The sequence below is a fragment of the Vombatus ursinus genome, unplaced genomic scaffold (genome assembly GCF_900497805.2).
Source record: "Vombatus ursinus unplaced genomic scaffold, bare-nosed wombat genome assembly UNPS02009918.1, whole genome shotgun sequence".
NCBI classification, from domain to species: Eukaryota; Metazoa; Chordata; class Mammalia; order Diprotodontia; family Vombatidae; genus Vombatus; species Vombatus ursinus.
In genome coordinates, this window is record NW_020949696.1 from 6,082,550 (window position 1) to 6,104,646 (window position 22,097).

At 40.3% G+C, this 22,097-nt stretch overlaps 1 protein-coding gene across 7 annotated transcripts in view; it reads right to left on the minus strand.

Moving 5' to 3' along the window:
* Positions 1–22,097, minus strand: part of DAZAP1 (DAZ associated protein 1) — a 41,194-nt gene that overhangs the window by 1,730 nt on the left and 17,367 nt on the right. For 2 of the 7 annotated variants that reach the window (XM_027853043.1, XM_027853042.1), the window contains exons 5-12: positions 21,357–21,467; positions 18,871–18,919; positions 13,833–13,915; positions 10,393–10,546; positions 8,391–8,420; positions 7,199–7,339; positions 4,159–4,335; positions 1,756–1,845 (exon numbers count right to left, since the gene is read on the minus strand). In XM_027853043.1, coding sequence (XP_027708844.1) covers positions 1,766–1,845; positions 4,159–4,335; positions 7,199–7,339; positions 8,391–8,420; positions 10,393–10,546; positions 13,833–13,915; positions 18,871–18,919; positions 21,357–21,467 — 825 coding nt within the window. In that variant the 3' untranslated portion in view covers positions 1,756–1,765. Of the gene's footprint in view, positions 1–1,755; positions 1,846–4,158; positions 4,336–7,198; positions 7,340–8,390; positions 8,421–10,392; positions 10,547–13,832; positions 13,916–18,870; positions 18,920–21,356; positions 21,468–22,097 lie in introns of those variants that run through there. The other 5 variants (XM_027853041.1, XM_027853040.1, XM_027853039.1 and 2 more) reach the window with 3 other exon arrangements.

Genomic DNA, 22,097 nt, shown 5'->3' on the forward strand with positions numbered 1-22,097 from the left:
CGATTCCAGCCAAGTCACCAAAGCAATGGGAATGTGGGAAGTATGGGAGAGTCAACACACTTCCACATGCAACCACTGGCAGGGAGAAAAGCAAAAGGAATAATCCTCAATGTCCGTCTTTAAAACCATCTCCTGGTAATGCCTGACGTTGCTCAAAGTGGATCGTGGATAGATTTGCTCAAGCACAGAAAGGAAAATTCACTTCAGAGAACTTGACGTAACCAAGAGACCTGCTCCAAGCCCAATTCTTCCTCCCGCTCCTTCAAAAAGGTCATGTGGAGTGGTTTCTACTGACAAGGAATGAGGTCCAACAGCTGTCTAAAAAGCAGGATGAAGAGATGAGTGGCTAAGAGATGAAGAGATGAGTAGCAGGGCAGTCATGTGGGAAGAGGACTGAACTATGAGTCAGGGTCCAGTCCTGGCTTCCCCACGGTGTGACCTTGGGCACATCACAACCTCTCTCAGCCTGTTTTCTCATCTGTAAAATGGGGAAAATAATATTTGCAATACCTACCTCACAAGGGTATTGTGAGGATCAAATAAGCGCTCTATAACCACAAAGTGCTACGACCATAAATGTGACATGTCAAATGCTATATAAACTTTTTTCATTTTGGATAGAAGAGTTTTTTAATTGTTCTCTGATGGTATGCCAGTGCTGGATCTTTAAACAAAACTTACTGGAATTAAGTTATCTAACTGGTCTATTAGTTCCTGTGATTGGGAGATAGAAAAATGCCAATTAACCACAGGACTCAAATGTTTTGTTTTTTAAAATCCAGACACCACTAAGAAGTCTATACAACCACAACATGGTGCCATGACACTATTTCTGGATGTGCAAGATTTCCAATATGAGAATACTTCTTGGCATATAACAACAATATTGCCACTTCTAGTTTTGCTAGTCTGCTAAGACCTTCCTATTTCTAATGACACTGGTCAATGTATTTGTTGCGAGCTGTTTAGGGACTTTGACCCCCTTCAGCTACTTAATTCAGTCATATTAATGCAAAGGTCAGTTAACCATCACAAATATACTTCGAATCACCAATGTGGTTGGTAGTGAAGCTCAAGATTAAAGAGAGAGAGAGAAAGAGAGAGACAGAGAGACAGAGAGACAGACAGACAGAAAAGAACATTTCTCTCACTAGCACTGTATCTTGGAGGTAGAGAGCAGCTCTGGGCCTGTAGACTGCATGCCCTGATCAGAGCTCACAACTTATCTGAATAAAGTCTTACCCAATTCGTTCCCTGTAAACTCTCTCATTCACAGGTAGAGATCAACTTCTCTGCTCCAGACCCTTAGGGGGTAACTTCCTACTTCAGAAAACTACCATGTCCAAAGCAATCAAGTCCAATGGACCACATTAGAGGGGAATAATAAAGTCAGTTGCTCATGGTAAACTTAGTTCAGTCGGCAGAGGTCCGACGAAAACTAGCAGTGCAATGACTTGGTCAATGAAGAATGGGATCGGGGTTATTGGACATTCAAGCTCTTTGTGCTTCAAGGTGGTGATAGTTTTGTAGTGCGTTGCTTCAAAACAAAACAAAAAAACAAACCAGCTGGGGCCAGCTGATGATTGTAGCCAGTAAAGATCCTCAAACCAGCAAAAGCAAACATTTCAGAGCTGTACCGCTAATTTCCACCCCCACCCCAAATGAAAACAAAGGTAGAAGAGACCCTGTTAAGAAACATTCATTTCCCAAGTGCAGATACAGTAAGAGCATTGGTTATAAATAGGCTCCACCTACCTAGGATATATCACTGCTCAGCCTGACCATAAGAGTGTAAACAAAGTATTGGCCCGAAGCCTGAAGGGTCTTGAGAATAGGTACCCAGCCCTAGTAAGAAATGAGGAGACCAGGGTGACTAACCCCAAGACAGCCTTGTGCAGATAGTAACTTTTTTTAGGGTGGGGGAAACAAATATACCAGGGCTTACTGTTACTCTACACCCAAAGGTTTACATATTTTTTCACCCGTCGTAAATACAGCAGTGCTTTAAGGTGTCGTAAATAATGTCTACGCAAATGCAAAATAATGATATAGTTCCAATGCCTTTAAAATTTAGCAATGCTTTTTCTTTTCCCTAGGCATTTTGCTTAACTATGAACGAAACATGCAACGTTGGTAAGCTGCCTTTGGGACATTAATCTAGTGAATGAGACTGAAAAGGGCATGCATGGGATAGAAGGGGTGCTTCTATTGACTAGACATTGTCATCTTTAAAGACTGTATGAAAAACCAGCTCTAGCAATGAAAGGAAGAAAAACTTTCAACTTTGGAAATTTGACGCTAAGGTGAATACTAGGGGCCCTGTGGTATGCAGCAGAGTTTTACAGAAACAGTTTGCTGCCAGACGTGGAACTTCAGGCCCCAAATCTAATGGTACTCTAGCCACCTCCCCCACACCCCTTGCTAACTGTTCCCTGAGACTGACCAAAAAGCAGCATTTGGCATTTCATCCACATTTCCCAAAAAAGGCCTGACAGAACTAGAGAAACAGGTTCTACAGAGATATCTTCTCACAGCACTGTATCAATACCACCTTTCTGAGTAAACGGAGAGCTAGACCTAACTTTGTAAGCTCTAAGTAGAATTTGTCTGCTGCAAGAGCAGATGAGGCTAATTTACTTTCTAGGAAGGAAACAGAGACGGAGGCCAGTTTCTAGGGGCAAGAAAATTTGCTGACAAATTAAAAGATGGGCACTATGGTATTGGAAAGAGTGCTGAATGGCAAGTTGGGAAACCTGGGTTCTGGTCCTGGTTTTGCTACTCCCTTTGCCACGGACCTGGGCAAATCTCCAAAGCTCTCTCCATCTCCACAGCCTCAACTGTAAAAGGACGTTGCACCAGGTGACCCTCTAAGGTCCCTTTTCTAGACTGCCAATTCCTTCATACACTGCTGCCCTGCCCCCCAACTTTGGTAAGCCTCTGCCATCAACATGAATCTTACTTTCAGTGAAATCCTGACGCTCAGATTCACTGTCTACACCACAGGAATTGCTAACAAATGCTGGCTCCACTCTATGCACACAGACGTGGTGCCCCCCTTACCCCTGGGGGACTTTGGGGAAAAATGTTGATGATCTTGTCACTCTCTCCAGAACAGCCCCAGCTACCAACTAGAGAAGCTACTTAAAGCATGGTGGCAAGGGTTACCCTGACTCTATCCGATTCCCGGGTCATTTGGCCGCCCATTCCCCTACTGCTGAGGCCAGCATCTGACACTTCAAATCAAAGGCAGCAAGCAAAGCCCTAGAAGTCAAGTTCATCACGCAATGCTGCACAGCTGGGATCAGGAGAGGAACTGAAGCCCTGGAGCATGAAATCTCCCCCTCCACACTGTCTTCCTGGGGCTTCCAGCGTCACATGATGAAATTTCACCTCGACCCCACTAACTCTCCTTGACCACTCACAGCCTTGAGTTCCACAAACTGACAGTACCCTGAAGGATTTATTGTGGAATTGACTGCTTTTCCATTGCAAGTGCCCTTGTATTCTTGCCCTTATGAGACTAAGCAAAAAAAAGTAAAATATGCTGAAAGTTTTGCTATAACCTTTGGTCATTTTGAATTCTTCTCCCTCAACTCCCCACTCCATCTTTTTTCCTAGTGAGCAGCCTGAAGCTCCTGACTGCCTGCTACCACTAAGAAGCTTCCTTCCAGGCCTCCTTTACTTCCCCCACCTCCCATTTCTGATGCACCTTTAAGGTGAGGCCCCCAGAACTGGCCTGGCCTGAGGCTATCTTGGGTTAACTGATCAAGAGAAAACACCTGACTTCCAAGGACAATGTTCTGCTCATTTCTAACAGCTTAAATACAGTTGGGAAGTTAGAACGAAAGGGAAGAAGATACCAAACTAGCCAGTGCACACATTCCTGTCCTTCACCATCATGAGCACCCCTGCTGACTGTCTGGGTATTTGGGGAGCCAGAAAACTTAGCATTAGCTCAGAAAACAAGTACAGGAAGAATGCTGTGTAAGAGAACCCTGAAAGGCTGCAGTTAGGCTTTTGAAGAGTTTTTTAAATCATGATGTGCTTACACTTGGCTTACGTGGACCAGTCTGGAAAACCCAACATGTGCACCCAACACATTAACACTACAGGAAAAGCAAGAGATTGGGGGAAGAAGTGCAAGTCCTAATGACTTACCATACTGACTATAAGGGAAATCGGGCTGGGCCGCTGGGGGTTTGCTCATGTCCTGAGCTGCCTGAGATGGTGGTGGTGGGAAAGCTAGCGGCGCTGCCCCAGGAGTGGCAGGTGGAGGAGGCACTCCAGGAGGGGCAAATTGATCAGGTGGAGGTGGTGGAGGTCCATAGCCAAAACCTGAAAAGAAAAAGCAGAATAAAAGAAAATAGAACACATATAACTGACAAGGAACAAAAGACGGCAGTTCTGATTTCTTAGGTCAAAAATGATCCTGTGAGGCAGTGGCAGAATGGAAAGAATCTAAGACTTAGAGCCAGGAAATCCAGGTTCCAATCTTAGCTTTACCATGTCCCCTCTCTGGCCCTCAGTTACCTTACCTGTAAAATGGGGGTGATGATAACATTTGCATTACATACCTCTCAGGGTGGTCAGGAAAGCCCTTTGTAAACAGTAAAGTGCTACTATCATCTTGGTTAGATTTCCATATGCAAAATATATTTACTCTTAGGCCTACTAGAGGTTAAAGGAAAAGCCCATTAGTCTGTAGCTGCCCTTAAAATGAGTGCTGGGATTTACAGGGTGTGCCTCAGAAAAGGCAAGAACAACTTATGACAACTGACTGACTCCCAGGGTAGGCCTCAAGGGCACCCAAGCAGTCGTGATGGCATAGTTATGCTTCTCCTCAAAATACAGACACACAATACAACCCTCCCTCCCCCAAATGACCAGCCCGGGCTGTTTCCCAAGTCCAAAACTTTCAGTTCTTTGAGAGTTCACATCTCCCAACATGAAATTCAAGGTGGCTAAATGGACTAGACATACTGGTTCTCTGAACAGGCCAGATTAAATCATTCTTGAAACACAACCCTTAATTATACCAAGAAAAATGACCACAAGGTTCACTCTTTCTTTCTAGACCTCTTGTTTTATCTGCTTACAAATACTTTTTCTGCCCCTAATTATATATATGTCAAAAGACTTGGTGCAAGACTACTCCAAAGCTTCTCAAGGATTTGTGATTTCCTGTTAAGGATGCCCATTGTACTGTGGCAGACTGAAACCCCCTCCGCCTCACTAAACAGCCTTCAAGGGCTGCTCACCTAGATTACCATTCAGATTACAGATACCTTCTGCCACCTGGCTTGGAGGACAAGCCCCACCAGCTTAGTGGGCCCTGCTAGGGCCTATGGTGCCACTGACACAGCCTTCAAAAAATAAACAGCACTTGTGCACCACCACAAGGCACCTGAGTAAGACACGAGTGAAGCATTGAAAACAAAACTCTAACACTTCTGTTAAGACTTGCAATTATACACCGGCCCTGGAGTCAGGAGGACCTGAGTTCAAATCCAGCCTCAGACACTTGATACTTACTAGCTGTGTGACCCTGGGCAAGTCACTCAACCCCACTGCCTAGCCCCTCTCTCCCCCCGCCAAAAGAAAAGAGAGAGAAAAAGAAAAAAAAATTACTTATTAAAGCAATTAGTTTTTTTTTCCCTCTTTTTAGGCAACTGGGGTTAAGTGACTTGCCCAGGGTCACACAGCTAGTAAGTGTCAAGTGTTTGGTCTGTGGCCAGCTTTGAACTCAAGTCCTCCTTACTTCAGGGGCAGTGCTCTATCCACTGTGCCACCTGGCTGCCCCCAAAGCAATTGTTTTAATTATAACTCATTGGTGATGTGATGGCAATCTCTAGGTAGATAATATGTAATTTCCTCACTAAAAACTCTACCAGGATCAGGTTGCTTCTATCACTCAATAGCTGTACTATGATTTCTTTAATACACGTTGACAACCAAGTTCTAAGTTGAAAATTGAAACAATAAGGTAAAATAATTTCATTTCAAGATAGACTAGTTTTAATCAGCACCTCATTTTAAATTTTAGGCACTCAATTCATTGAATATGAATGTTGCCAAAACACTATGGTCTAAAACTTAAGCCAAGATCTATTATCTTTTATATGAAAACTGGGGGGAAAAACCATGGACACGAATTCCATACAGTGCCATTGTTCTTGTTCTAGTTCAAAGGGAGTGCTAAATGTCAATATATTAAATAAATGTACTAGAAAAATCAAGGCATTAAGGAAAATCTCTGCTTACAAGAGAACTTGAAACAGAATTTCAACTGTCTACCCAGATAATAGCTTTTATTGGGGAAGTGGTGGTGGGGAAGGTACATTTAAAACAAATCACAAAATGTTAAACTTCTGCTTTTCTTCACACTTAAAACCTCAATGTTCTACAGAAGTACTGACAGCTGGATAGCAATCCTGGTGATATAGCTCCTTACTACTCCACATAGCTTACTGTGGAGTAAAGGCCTAAACAGCCTTCCTTGCCTCTACTTTCCCTCAATCCACTCTGTCTTTCATATTGATTGAATCATCCTTCTTTATACAGAGATCACTCCCCTTAGTGGCTCTCATCTTGAGAAAAGTTCTAATTTTCTGTCTGGAATTCAAAGCCCTCCAGGATTCAACAACACACTTTTTTCTCCAGCTTTGTCTTCCTTCCAGGAACCCCTGTTCCCGTCAAATTAGGCCATTCTCTGCCTTGAACAAGCATGCCTCTGCACTTTTACCACCATCCATGCCTGTGTTTATACTATTCCTCAAGTCTCAAATGCTGTCCCATCCCCTACCCCTTTACTGCCTGTCGCAGTCCTACTCAGTTTTAAATATCTATTTCCTCGAGTCTCTCAATCTTCAAGAAGACTTTCCCTGATTCCCGACCCCCTCCCCACCATTTGGTAATGACCTCACCTTAAGATCCTACACAACACCTACTCTGTCCCTCTGATGCTAGTTACTTTATGTTGCATGTTATTATTATTGGTATTGGTAAATACGCCTTATCTTAGATTGCAAGCTCTTTCAAGGACCATGTCTTATCTGGATTTCGTTTAAGGACCAAGCTCAGCATTGTGGACATAGTAGGTCCACCAAAGTTGGCTTGTTTAGGGACATTCTAACATAATTAGCTATTATGAAAGGCCTGAATCCAGACCTTTCCCCATCTGACCCCATGGAAGACTTACTGAACTGAGGAGGGGTACCGTACCCCTGTGGGAAGCCTTGGGGAGGGGGAAACCCTCCTGGAGGTGTGGATACGATGTATGAGGTAAAAGGAGGAGGCGGAGGTGGAGCTCCCCTTCCTGCAGGAGGTGGCCCATAACCACCTGGAAAAGCAAGGAAACAACATGGTGAGAGGAGGGGCAGAGAAAAGAATACACCCAACTGTACCCATCCCCAACCTACATGGGCTTAAAATCCACCTCGTTTGACCTTTTCAGTCAGTGAAGGGGACAGGACATTGGCGTCCTTAAGATCTAATCTCAGTTCTTATTAACAAGCAAGTGCCACCATAAGCAACTCCACTTGTCTGAGTTTGTGTCTTCACTCCCCTTCTGTAAAATAACCTACTTCTTCAGGACACCCAGCCAGGTCACCAAGGTGTTTCAGGACAACGGGGTGAAAAGACTTATTAGGCTGACTGAGTCGGAAGACCTCAGCTCGAGTTAAGGCTCTGCTACTGGCCTGACAGGTGGCCTTACACAAGTCTTGTCACTTTTCAGAACCTCAGTTTCCCAATCTGGACAATGAGCTCAAAGGCCCCAACCTCCCAGCTATAACAGATCATAATTACAAGACCCCAAAGGAACCTCCTTGGACCTCTCCCTATAATAAAGAGCAACAACCCAGTGCTCTGCTCTTTTCACATGTAGTATCATGCATTAGCTAGCCATAATGGTATTTTATCCCCACTGCAAATTGTTATTGAAGGTCTTAGCTTGACTATCTCCTACAATTATAATATCCCTATTTCCTGACTTTCAAAGATCTTTTCTCAGACTTCACAACAAAGTGCTCTTTCCTCATGTAATACTGTGCTTTAGTGAAACATGATGGTGTCTTATCCTCCTGCAAAGGACATAAAGTTCTTATCTCCTCCAATGTCCTTTGCACATAGGTGTTTAATAAATGCTCAGTGACGGATCAATTGATTGTGAAATCAACATCTTTCCAGCTACTGTGAAATGCCATAAAGCAGTTCTGACATTAATTTGAAGCCATAATGTTAAATGATATTTTGTCCTCCTTACTCCACTCTGCCAATATAAACAGCCATCTCCCTATGCCAATTTTTAAAACATGCTATTTGTGAGGCTGAATTCCCCAGTAATTCTGTAACCACTTTGTCTGATTTTTTAAAAAAAAAGGGCTACTTACCAATAGCCTGCCCTGCTGGCACCCACATTCCTAAAACAGTGAAACAAACAAACAAAAAAATGATTGATGCTCCCCAAGTCATGAGGTGAAAGTCATTTAAGTAGCAAATCCTAGAAGGCACTTTAGTGTCATTCAGAAAATGAATCAAATTCAAATTCTATCTAATATCCAAGGTAAGCTTCCAAACTAAAAAAAAAAATTACATGTCTAGGATTTAATTATAAGCACTTCAAATATGCCACTAATGAGACCAAATGGTTTTCCTTTTGTTCATCACTCAGGGATTTCAGGAGCATTGGGGCATAAGGAAGTTCTATTGTATTCTACAGTATTCAGGGTTTGGTTTTTTTTGTTTTATTTTTTTAAAGCAGATCACTCCCTTTCCCAGCATAAAGTTTCCTGTGTGGCCTAGACAAGAGTGATGAGAATGAGAATCTGCTTTTCTTCTCTGCTGTAGGTAAGAGATGGCTTGTGTGTCTACCTGGATTCAACAAGAATTCTCCCAGAGAGCTAAAAGGAAGGACCAGATGTTTGTTAACTACAGACAGTTGGAGCCATCTTAGGATTGGTAGGACAGGCAGAGGGATTTAACAGAGAAAGTACTAGATACAGACTCACCGGACCTAGGTTCAAATTCTGGCACTGCAAGTCACTAGCCTTATTTGACCAAGAGTCACCTGACCTTCCCAAGCATTAATTTCCCCATCTATAAAATGAGGTTAGTACTGATACTCCTTTCCTCACTGCCTTGTTACTTAAGTAGAATTTTGGAGCACTATAAAATATTCCTTATGTAATAAATTTAAGCCAATACTTATTCCAGAAATGCACTGAGAGCATGAATGCCATGTTCCCTTATTGTGTTTAACATATTATAAAAACATCAAAGCCATAGCTGTGTCTGCAGAGTTAACTATGGAGGAGAAAAAGGGAATTAACCAGTCCCTTTCTGCACGATCTAGGACATCACAACTTAGAAGTGCTTGTAACACCCCACTCCCACCCCTCAGTGGGAAGTTTATCCTGCAGAAAAATGTGTCTCCTTTACCTGGCAGAACTGAAAACATTAAGTCCATATCTTATAAAACATTAACTGTTGAGGAGAACTACTTCAGAATGAAGATGAACTCTTCAACATAATGTATGAAATTCACAAAGGTGGCTTAAGCCCAACTGGGGCCTTCTAGAGAGTAAGGGCCACTCCCCCCCCAGCAATGTCCTTCTATTTGACCTGAGCAGGTGGCCTTGTTAGATCAAGTGGGAAAAATTAGGAATGCAGTTTTGACTAAAGATTTACTTTGGAAACAGAACTGGTGACTCAGGTTAAGGACTGGAATCGATTTCATATCAGGGCTCTTATCTGCCCCTTATTCTCACCCAGGCAATTTATTCTAACCCCATCTAACTGTAGACTTCCTTCTTGAGATACAACACCAAGACCTGACCAAAGTTGTAGTTTTAATGTATTACTTTGATTTTTAATGGATTATGAGTTTTAAGGATTACCTTGCTGCAGTGATTTGGATCAAACTGACCATTTGGAGTTGAGGAAATTTCTAAAGATTTTTTTAAAACCTAAAAGCAAAGAAACTCAAAGACAACTTCTAAGATGTGATCTGCTGCATTTCAGATTTTGACAAAGACTTAGTTTTGTGTCTAAAAATAGCAACAATTCACAGAAGAATTCAAATGGGGAGGAAGGGGAGTGGAAGGTGGGTGTGTGGGTGGTAACCATATCAAGATAAAATAGCAAGTACTCCTAGTGATGCCTGGTGAAAAGTCAGAGCTTTAGACCGAGGGTCCAACTGAAAGGAACTGAATGGAGGGGAGGGGGGAAAGACATACCCACCTACTGACTAAGAAAACCACAAATTTATGGTGCATTGCATTTTTCTTTCAGGCAGTGGGCCACCCAAGTTTGACACCTCTGCAGTAGACAGGTCACCCATAACTATTTAACTACTCGTGTACCTTGATGGGACTTAGATGAGAATGACAGTACCTTGTGGGCCATATCCCTGTTGCCAGGTAGGAGGGGGCTGACCTGCCCAACCATTGGCGGCATTTGGCATGAGCCTGCTTCCCCACTGGCTGGCACCTGGCTGTCCTGGGACTTGGCTTTTGCTGTCTCGAGGTTCTGCACGTTTTACCTCCACCTAAACAAACAGAATACCAATTTAAGAAAGATGTTGTGGGTTAATACACCCCCCTTCCCTTTATATACACCCTTAGTTACACTTACAACTACACTTAGCACCTTATGACTTAAATCTAAATACTTAATTATAAAACTTATTTAGGCCAGTAGATTGTTTTGCTTTGCTTTTTTAATGTTTCTCAGGTACAATAGATGCAATTGTAAGACACAGCAAGTCCTACACATGAATAAGTATTTAGAGCTAAGAGAGTTGTTAAATCTTATTTCCGATATAATAAAAGGTCATTGGCTTTCCTACTTTAAAGCAGCAGTACCCTCTTTCAATAGTCTCTCACATTAAAATGTGCTCAGAAATCTGAGGTGTGGTCTTTTAAAAAGCCATCCATTAATGTTCACTTTCAGACAAACCATCCTGGTGAGCAGGGTCACCTTCTCGCTTGGAAGAGAGTTCTTTACTGAATGAGGGCACTAATGCTTTAAACCATTAATGACACTGGTTGTTGCATTTCGAAGCTAAGCTAAGCTTAAAAAGCCCACCCAGTCTGCCTGCAATTTCAGCTCTGCTCATACCTGAGAAACACAAGTCTAGTTTTGTTTGGTTTGTTTATATTTTGTTTTGTTTTTAAACTTAGGTTTTAATTTTGTTTAAATGTCTAATGGAAGATAAAGACTTACCTTCCCCAGGCTAAGGCTTAAAGAATCTCAATTAACTCAAAATAATGTCAGAGGGAATGGATGTGATAAGAGAATCAATCTTACATTACATCTAACAAAAAAGTAAACAGACATGCAAATAAATGGACAGTGGAATCAGTAAGCAAAATCTTCATACTGTGTTAGGTCAATAGCCCAGACCCCGCTTGTTGGGAACGCTCACTAAGCCACACACTTTATTGTCAATAATAAAACTGAGTGGCTTGGGACAGCTGGGGAGAATGGAACTTGACCTACTTCTGCTAAGCTAGACATCCAAAATCAAGCTCTCTCCTCATAACAATACTTCCCCCCACCAAAAAACCTCACCCCAAATCCAATTTTTTATTTAATGCATCTCTCTGTACTCATGTCTTCAGAATTCTTTTTTATGATAAATTTTAATGGGGGCCAGTATACAAAGGAAACAAATCTGAATCATCAATGGGGGCTTCGCAATAGTGCAGGCAGGCATTTTGTATTCAGAGTTCTGTCTGCTTTGCCTTACAGGCCCAGCACAGGGACAAAGGTTTAGTACTCCCCGCCTTTCTGCTAATGCCCCAAGGGCATTATACATGATGGTAACAAAATCTCTGTGAGCTGAAAGGATCTGCTATATAGCAGAACCAAGGGACTTTTTCAAAGAACTCAAATTAATGAGCCTTCACACACTTTTCCTTAGGGGAATTTGGTTCCTGCTTACAAAGCAAAGTAGTTCTTGTAATTTAAAATTTTTTACCCTTAATGATGGAACATATAGATGCAGAGTCACCCCAGCAATACATTTTTAATCACCAAATGGGACTTCGGGTATTTTAAGAGCTTAATATAGCCACTAAATAACCAATGTTAAGAACGGGAAAGCGAGCATTCCACTTGTCTAGATAGCTTGATTTTGACCTATGTATAAATGGGAATTTCGATTGCTTTAGACGTCCAGTCCAAGAGGTGGACTCCTTAAGCAATATATGCTTGCCCTTTTTCAGATACCTTTGCCTAATCTACACGGTGAGTGAAGTAACCTCAGAGTGTTATTTAATCATGTTTGGGATCAAGCTTTCTCAAAAATCACTGTTTAACATCAGCAGAGGGGCCTACCGGGACCCGGCTAATCTAGTAATTCAGCAAAACACCTTCTGCTCCATATATAAAGATTACACTTTTTCCAAATTATAAATGTTCAATACCATGTCACAGTACCTTAAAATATTGAACGCAGACTCCTTTGAACTTGTGTTCATAATTGTCATGCATCCTTGCAATCTGTATGCTAATTTTAAACTTAAAAGCTTCAATGAATGTCAGTACAAGATATATTTTTTTTCCTGTTTTAGGTAGGTTCAAATAGACTTCATTAAAACTTGGACAAATTCTAAACCACCTATATATAAAAATAATCACAATACACTGAACTGTATAAAGAAATTTAAAATTTTAACACCATTTTTTTGAGGGGGACTAGTGGATTGATGACATTAACTACTACCGTCATCAAAATATTTTCACCATCAGCCAAAGAAATGCCTATGAGACTAAAGACAGAATAAATGCTCTGCATTTAAACTGAATTAAAAAAAACAAACAAACATTTCATGGCTCTGGGTTATAACCAGATCAGAAACACAGGAAAATATTTGGCACTGTTACTGAAATGGACTACACCCTAATGCATTAATAGGATTTTGTTTTGTTTTTTAGGGCAGACCAAACTCAACACAAATTCAGATCCTATGGTATCTGGTACTAATAAGGAATGCATGTCCCAGTTATTCATTTTAGAGCTCCTTTTCTAGAAATCGTAAGGATCCAAGTAAAATGAAGATTTGGGTACTGATTTTGCACAGATGCTCAAATAGGCTCGTCTATAGATGGTGTTCAGTGTTCACAGTGGAACAGAGTAATCAAAGGGGCTGGGGTGGGGCAGGCCTTTAATTTCCTACTACTATCTTCGTGTAATGGCAACACAGTATGAAGATATAACAACCAGAGGTCACTTAACTGCATTGTGGTTAAATACTATAATAAAGTCTGTGGGTTTGTACCGAGGTTTCACAGTAAGTGACCCAATTTTAAAAAACCAATCCTTCATGATGTTTCATTATTGCTGTCATTTTTAATTGTAACTTGGGATTCTTAAAGGCTCATCTACTCACTTATCAGGTCAAGTGCTATACAATTTGAATATGAAATCCACATCTGAAGGAGTGGTATCTTAAACCGAACCTTAGACAACACAGAGAGTTCACTGGAAGCCAGACTGAAAACACAGACTCGGACTAAACACCTTTCCCTCCTGTTGAATTTCCCACTCGTTAATTTTTTGTTTTAGGCATTCGACATTCAAAAGGAATTCTAAGAGAATGGTGTCACCTAGCCAAAGGAACACGTCTTAGGGTAAGTTGCGCCAAAACTTCCTGAAAAACTAGTATCCCTTGACTTTTTTTTCTGCCAAATGATCTACTTTACTCAAGTTCCCTAACCTTCCCCTTCCTGTAACAAAACCATCAACTCTACACTTATTTACCAGTGAAATCCCCAGTTGCCCAAGACTTGGTTTGGTCTTAAGGTAAAATAAAACTACAACTACACACTTTTTTGCCCATGATGTCGTGAAAATGCATGTTGACAGCCTGGTCCACTGATTGTTCGTCCTCGAAAGTAATAAATCCAAAACCTAGCCAACGACGAAGAGTGAATCAAGGTAGCAGGGTGTTGTGACACAAAACAGGATGATGAACAGTATTAGGGGCGGACCAAGGGATCAAACAAGGGTTTCAGATAAGCCAGGTATGTTCATAAAGTTCAGAAAATATAGTAGCCATTGAAGAAGTACCAAGGGCAGGGTAGCTCCGAGGGGCTAAGATTCTCAGCTAACAAAGTGCATTTGCAAAACAAAATATACATGTTTTAGGTTCATATAACTGGCTTGATATTGTTAGGTTTTACACGGCTAGGAAGCAGGCTAAATTGGGAAAAACCGGTCATGGAACAAGGTAGCTCTCTTTTCTGAACAACTATCATAGGTTAAAAACTTAGAGGGAGTCTACACTTTGCTCTAAGAACTAGTCGAAAAACAAAAAGCTAAACCCTACCAACCGTGATGAAAATTAACCAATCCAAATTAAAATAGGAGAAAAATATCCTTAAGAGTAAGGGAATACTTGAATCATGAAGTGATTAAAACTTGAAGGTCTTTTTCTATAAACCTAAGATTTCACCCTATCTTTTCACTGAATGTATCAGATGACATTCTGTATGGGGTTTATGTTTTTTTGGGGGCCACAAAGATCACTGGGATTTAAAGCCAGAAGAGCCCTAACCTGCTAACTAATCTACCCTGCTCCCCTCCCTTTACAAACAAGGGAACAACCTACACAAGGTTACAAAGGGAGTTAAATGGCAGAGCTAGGACTTCAACCCAGATCTTCTGATTCCAAACCCAGTTTTCCTTCCACTCTAGTCATTGCCTCCTATATACTAAGTGTTCAAACAAAAACCAAGTTCCTAATGAAGGATAAGAAATCTTGTCTAACAACCATCTGCAAGGGCTCCTGGACCATGACAAAAGGAAGATAAATTGGGCATGTGTAGTCTGGGTGTGTGTTTGCTTTTCTGAAACCCAAGATTTTCCACCTTGGCTTGCATTTTGCTTTGCAGCTAGTGCTGACAGCAGCCATATATATATATATGTATTGCTCTAAAGCGTTAAACAGAAACACAGTATCTATAACAGTTAGTGCCTCACTAAGCTTCCCCAACTCGGTTGGGGAAGCCCAAGGAGGCCTATCAAAGGAGGTTATATATAAAATACACAAAGATACAGGCCAAAATGGATTCCAGCAGGTCAAATTCTGCTGTCAGCAGCAAGAGCAAGAGGCATCATCAAAATTTTAAAAATTAAATAAAAATCAAATAAAAAAATAAAAAAAAAAAAACTTGAGCATTTCCCAAACACAAGAGTCTGGTGGTATAAACGAAGTTTGGTTGGTCTGTGATGAGAGCGACCATCCAATGGAAAGCAGCATTTCATCACAATGTATTTATCTGTAGTGAACTGGAAAGCTTAGCAGCACTGCCAAGAAGACCCTCTCAAGTCTCTGCAGGGATCCTGCATCAGTTTAATATCAGACTCCCCTCTAGATGCCAAGAGGAGAACAGAAGGGAGCACTCGCCACCTCCAGAGATGGTCCACTGACTCTGTTCACAAAAGAAAGACTTCGAGGAGATAGATGCCAAAGAACTTGGAAGAAAGATGAAATTCTCAAAGAATTCAATAGGGTACCAAAAGGACCAAAGATAAGGCTATATACATATATATATGTGTGTGTGTGTATATATACACATACATACATACATATATATACATATACATATACAAACACACACATATTTCTTTTGCTTGTTTGCTTATGGATTCTTTTGGAGGAGGGAGAGAGAAAGACAGAAAGGCAGGTGAACGTTTACCAAAACACACCTCCTGCTGGCCAAGAAGGCGGGAAAGAGAAAGCAGGAAAAACTTATTACTTGTCTGGAAAGCAGTTTAGAGTATATTTAAGAAGGGGCTTAGGACAAACTCAAGCCCTCAAGGATTAGTAGAATTTATGTGCAGTCAATAGCAAAGGTCTAAACAAAGGTCTAAAGGTCTAAAGGGGAAAGGCTGAAATTATAGATTACCAGGATCACTTCAAGTCCAGATTACTTCAGGGAGTAAACAAAAGTAGATGAGGGAAAGCTCAGACTGGAGTTACCTGGGACTTCAGGATATTTTTAACGAAAAACCACTGGTAAGACAACAGGCATGAAAGGGATGTGGGAGAAGGCTTATGAAGCTGAATTGACAAAGATTATCAGCAAAGTACAGTTGGGAATGGTTTTAGGATCAATTTGATTTACAATTTTCATATATATATATATATATATATCCATATCAATCAGCAACATGACCATATAACTGAAGGGATGAAATCTGAGGTTCAAAACGATGAAGGTAGCAAATACAAAGGAGGAAGGCAAAAGTTTAAACTGATATGCAAAGGACAAGGAAAACTGTAAGGTAACTGAAGAAGGTAATTCAGAGTAGAAATGAAGGTTAGATAACAAGGTTACGAACTTGAAAAGGGAAAATACTCAAATAACATTATACTATGAACAGTGAGACAGGGAAGTTCTATCAGGAATAAATGCATCTACTGAATACAAACTACAGAAATTTTGTTTGTTTGAAATAGCATTAATGCATTACATGCAGAACATTGTGTACAAGTAGAGTTTCATCGTATCACAGAAATTCAGAAACAATGCAAAAGGTTAGAAAATCAGAAGGTTGTTCTCTAGGGTCCACTGCTCTTTCTAAGGAAGGGAGAACTTGACAAATCCTTTTATCTACCTTACTTTTTGGATGGGGACAGACATAGGAGGACATAAAACACACACAGACAGACAGACAGAGGACACACAATACATACAGGGAGGCCCGCACCCACATACACACCCACACCCACACACACACCCTCTTCAGTTTAAGGATGTTATTAAGCTGGGCAACACACACACACCTTCAGTTTAAGGATGTTGTTAAGCTGGGCAATTGTCTTCTGTATTGGGGGAAGGGAACTCAAATGTCAGAGACCTGGAATGGATATCATGGGCCTATCGTTGTTTTAATTTGCCTAAGCTGTGGAAACTACCTGTCTATTTAGCCATAATCCAGTGTGTTCTCTATTTATTTCTGGTACAGCTAACCAGTATTACCAAAGTCTCAAAACCCTTCAGCCTCAACTTCTAGGCACTGCTGCCTAATTCTATAACTAATAGCCATCTATCCCACCTTTTAACTGATTGCCTCATTCTCTTATTTTAGCCTCCAGGTCCCAATCAACTAGACAATAAACAATAACTACGGGCTCCTCATCATGACAGAAGGCAAAGGTTATAAGAGTAAAGGGACCTGATCTGAAAACAGTGATTTGAAAACAGTGAACTCACCTCACTCTTGTTTGTGTTTACTCTTTGCAAAGTTTTAAGTGGATGAACTAGTCAGATAGAGAGTAGAACTTTAGATATCCCTTTTGCTAAGCTATTGCAAGATCAGGGTAAATATTCTGAACAAATATAAGTGATGGAGCAATATGGTTAAAAATAGTATTTTCTCAAACTCCAGGAATGTTTTAACAAAATATATAGTTTCAATTCTTTTTAAATGGGCAGCAGCAAAGAAGTGGCAAATTTCAGATTCTGGAGACTCCTAGAACAGATTTTCTAAAGATTGCATCTTTCAATAAGATTACATCACCGACGAAGAAGCTGAACAGAAAAATCTATTGAAACTTCGTTTACACCCCAATGCAGACAAAGCCCGTCCCTCCTCTGACTGTGGAACTGGCCTGTACCTGTGTGATATAATTTAACACCTAGGGAAGAGAAATCTAAAGAGATATCGTTAATCACAGTCAAACAATTCACAAAAAGAAAAGAAAAAAAACAACTTACTTAACATTACTGTACTTTTACTATGAAACACTTGAATACGTTTCTAAGGATGTATGTCTAAATTAAAAATAAAACTAAGACTTAACAGCTTAATAAATATGAAGTGAAGAATACATTACATAATAATGGAGTCAGAGGAGAAATGAAAGTTCAAATGGCAAACTATTCTCCAGCATGTATGGAACATGCTACAGGGCAGTTGGTGCAACTAAGCTTAATGCAATCATAAAATATTGCCTCAAATAAATATTCTGCAGATGGTGGATGAAGTGAATGACATGGCAATTATTTCAGACAGACCAAAACTTACAGACTGGTTCACAAAGCCTGTCCAAAAGTGATCCACTAACCAAAAACAAGGTGGGGTTATGGGAAGGGGAAAGGGAGAGGAAAAGACTGTATGGGGGCAACAGTTACAATGACCCCAACCCATCCCCAAAACAAAAAACTAAAAACCACGACACAGAAACTGTGTCTCTGTCATCCCAACTCCACTAATCAATTTGAGGTGTGCTTTTGAGCAACTCAAAAAGTTTCTTTTTGCACCAGCCTCATGTTAAAACCATTAGACTAAACAACCCTCCCAAACAGGGGAGAAAAAAAAAGAACATGGAATGAATTTGTTTCCATCTCAAGCAGATAATGTATACCAAGGGGGTTTGGGGGGTAGGGAATGGATAGGTGGGGTGAAGATAGGGAAAGAACCAGGTGACAGCATGAAATCACACTTCCAAGTACGTTCATGTTGACTTCAAACAGGAAAGACAGGTCTTAAGCAGGATCAGTTCACCACAGTTAAAAATATCTACAAATCTTTCTACATACACTTAAAAACAGAAACCATGTTGAAATTCTTGTCAGTTTTTAAAACTTCAATTCAAAAGAACTAGAAAAAAAAAGGAAAAAGAAAAAAAAGAAAAGAAAAAGGAATGCATAATGTCTGACCTTAAAAAGCACAAACACACGTAATGGATTTGTACATGAAAGACCTACATTTTTAATATTTGTCTCAAAATCTTTGAGGCAATGTTTAAAAAAAAATCTAGCTAATTTTTTTCTTTGGATGGTGTGAAATAGTTTGCCATCTGAGCAAAAAGAGAGGATGAAGAAGTTTCAAGGACAAACGAGATCAGCCTTTACCTCGAGGCCTCTGCTTCTCTGCGTCATAGATCATGACAACTTCAGTGACCTGAAAAAGAGAAAGGAAATTCCACTAACCATGCTGTGCAGGGAGGGTGGGCTGGTTACAAGATGGCAGTAGGCCAGGCCAGGACACAGTCACATCAATAGAAGACAAGTACCTGGGGCTGACTTAGAACTTCTCAGCTAAAATACAAATCCAGAGAAAAATGACTACTTAGGGTCACTTGATCAGGAGATAAGAAAGTTCAGCACTGCCCAGAAAGGAGGGCAGTCTAAAACATACACCCATGACCCATCTCATGGGCCAAAACTGGAATGCAAATATTGCCCAGAGATTGTCCCATGTGAAGCATTCTGACACTGTGAGGGGACACCTAGACAGTTGTCTCAGTCAAACTCCACATGAAATCCCTTTAGAGACAAGGGCCCACTAGGCCGGCCAATCTCCAATGACCTCGGAGCAGAGGAGTATGCTGCTTTCTCTGCTTGTTCTTTGGATATTTACACTGCATTTCTCAACTTCTGAGGCTCCCTCATAAAGGCACTAAATCCTGGGCTGCTTTGAGTAATCACAAAATCTGCGAGCTGGAGTGAAATCATTTAGCCTGCCTTTAAAAAAAAAAAAAGATTAACAAAAATTACAGAAGGGAAGCCACAGAGCTTTAGGGTTCTTTGCACTGTGAACCACCATTATAATTGTTTTAATGCAGAAAACCCATTCAAAATAGGGAAAAGATTAAAACAAGTTCTATGCAACTTAGTAGAGTTTGGGGAGATGATCTGAAGAGAGATTATTTATACATGTCATATCTCTCCCTAACAGACTTGAGACTGTCATCGTTCATCTCTATCTCCCAAGTTCATAAAAGAATATTAAATGAATATATAAGTTTATATAATTCACCTTTACAAAGTGCCACCTTAAGGTTTACAAAACACTTTCTCATGACAGTTCTGTGAATGAGGCTAGTACAAGTATTTCCATTTTATAGATAAGAAAGTAAAGGCTTAGGGAATTAAGAAACTTGCCCAGGATCAAATAGTTATGAAGAATGTGAACCAAGGTTTTCTGACTCTGACCCTTAGCAAATACTTGCTGAACTGATGATCTTAATTTAAGACTAGAAATATTAGTTTCCAAGGTTGTGTATCACTTAACTACAATGCAGTGATACACAAATGTAAACCAATCTTCACACCACATAGTCACTATGTTAGAATAGGGTTGGGGAGAGAGGTAGAGGGGGAAGGACGGAAGGGTGTGGGGATTGAAAACTAATACCCTTGTGTGTTTCAACCTTGTATTAGGAAGGCAAATTGGATAATCTGAGTTTCACTCCAAATTACTATGCTCTGCTAAATTTCTAAACAAGCAGCAAGATAGCTAAAAATTTAGGAAGCAAGAAGCAAGGATTTGTTCTCTTGGTTGTTAATAGCTAACTCTTGGACCCAGAAAGTTTGCCAATCAGAGATATTCAGGTTTTAGGATGTTTTGTGCTACAAGAGATCTTATAGAGATATATGTATGTAGCTCTAAATACATTCTGCTGCCTCTGTAAGATTGAAAACAGGTCTACTCAGAAACAAAGAACATGCCAAAAAGGAAAGAAGTGTCCCTAATAGAAATCTAAATGAAATGACATTCATGTCCATTGGCATTAGTTGTTGTCACAATTAAAACTGCATAGAACTCATTCCACATAGTCCACAAAACAACCTCCAAGTTCTCAGAAACGTGCTACGGTTTAGTTTAGACCTGGCCTAAGAGCTCATTATAGAGAGCTGGTTCATACACCAGAGGCCAACTCTTGGAAGCCAAATGAATTTAATTTCTCTGAAAATAGGCATAGCCCTATCTAACGTTGTTAATTAGTTCTGCAAAAACAAAATGTTAGGTGAAATGTTACAGGGTGTAGTTGGTGCTCTAATTAGACCATCTGTTTTGTATGTCAGGCAACCAGCCAAACGATGAGGTTCTGTGACATTACAGTGGCTCAAACAGGGCTATGCCTGTACCATCTACTACAACAAAGCCATTATAATCAAACAAATCCTTAAAGAGTCTGAGACCTGCATTTCCAAAAGCACCTCACCCATTTGCCAACTGCAAGAAGGCAGAGGCTTAGGGTAAACCTGAACCATTAAAGCACTTTCTATTTTCAGATAGGACCAGAAAGTTAGATCACCAAGAATGGTGTAAGGAACACTGATGCCACCGTGGTTTATTCATTTCAAGGTAAACAGGATGGGGAGGATTGAGAGGTGAGCAAAAATAAAATAAAAATAAATTAAATGGAAAATGTTTGAGCAAAGAGCTACTACCAATTAAAGATGCATCTGACTGTCCAAGATTACAAATATAACCATGATTCTGTCTGTGGGCAAAGAGAGATTTAAATACCTTAATTCAATCAAAGCAACTAAAATAAGGGGCAATGTTGTCAATAACAAGCCAATACCTGCTGTCATGATAAATGACTCACCACTCCAAATTTCTTGAAGTATTCCCTGAGCTCCGTCTCGCCGCAATTGTGAGGGATCCCACCAACAAAAATTTTATTTGATTTATTGTTATCACTCCTAGGACCTTTCTGCTGTATCAAGGAAGAGAAATTGGTTAGTTCATACTGGAAATTCTTCACAATTCTCTTACCTCAGCTATATTATTACATAAAATATTCTTCATTCATATATTGGCCCTAAGTAGTTTAGGATTCTAAATTACCAAATTTCCTTCCCTGCTAAATCATTTGGGCAAAGGGGATACATGAATCCTTTTCCACATCTCCAACAGGCTAGCTTCTGGTCTCTACTTGAAGACCCCTAATAACAGAGTAACATGTTTAGCAATGAACTTTCAAACCCCATTTTCTACCAAGTCAGATATTTTGTTAATCTCAAATCCTTTCTTAACTTGGAAAGGAACACAAAAAGTATTCAAATATACCAATTTATAATTATGCAATATGGCACAATATGGTGTGTAATATAGTGTGTAACACTGCCACACTTTAAAGAGAAAGCTAATCTACTGACAGCCCACCTGAGTAAAAGACAAAAGATTTAGCCACTTCAAATAACACAAAATGTCTTTTGTACAATTGTACTCCAAAAAGTACAAAAAGTACTCAAAAAGAAAGTGGGACTATGGATTGGCAAACTAGTCTTTACCTACCTAAACTGTGCAATTATCAAGGCAAATGATCAGGGCTTTAAGCATAATC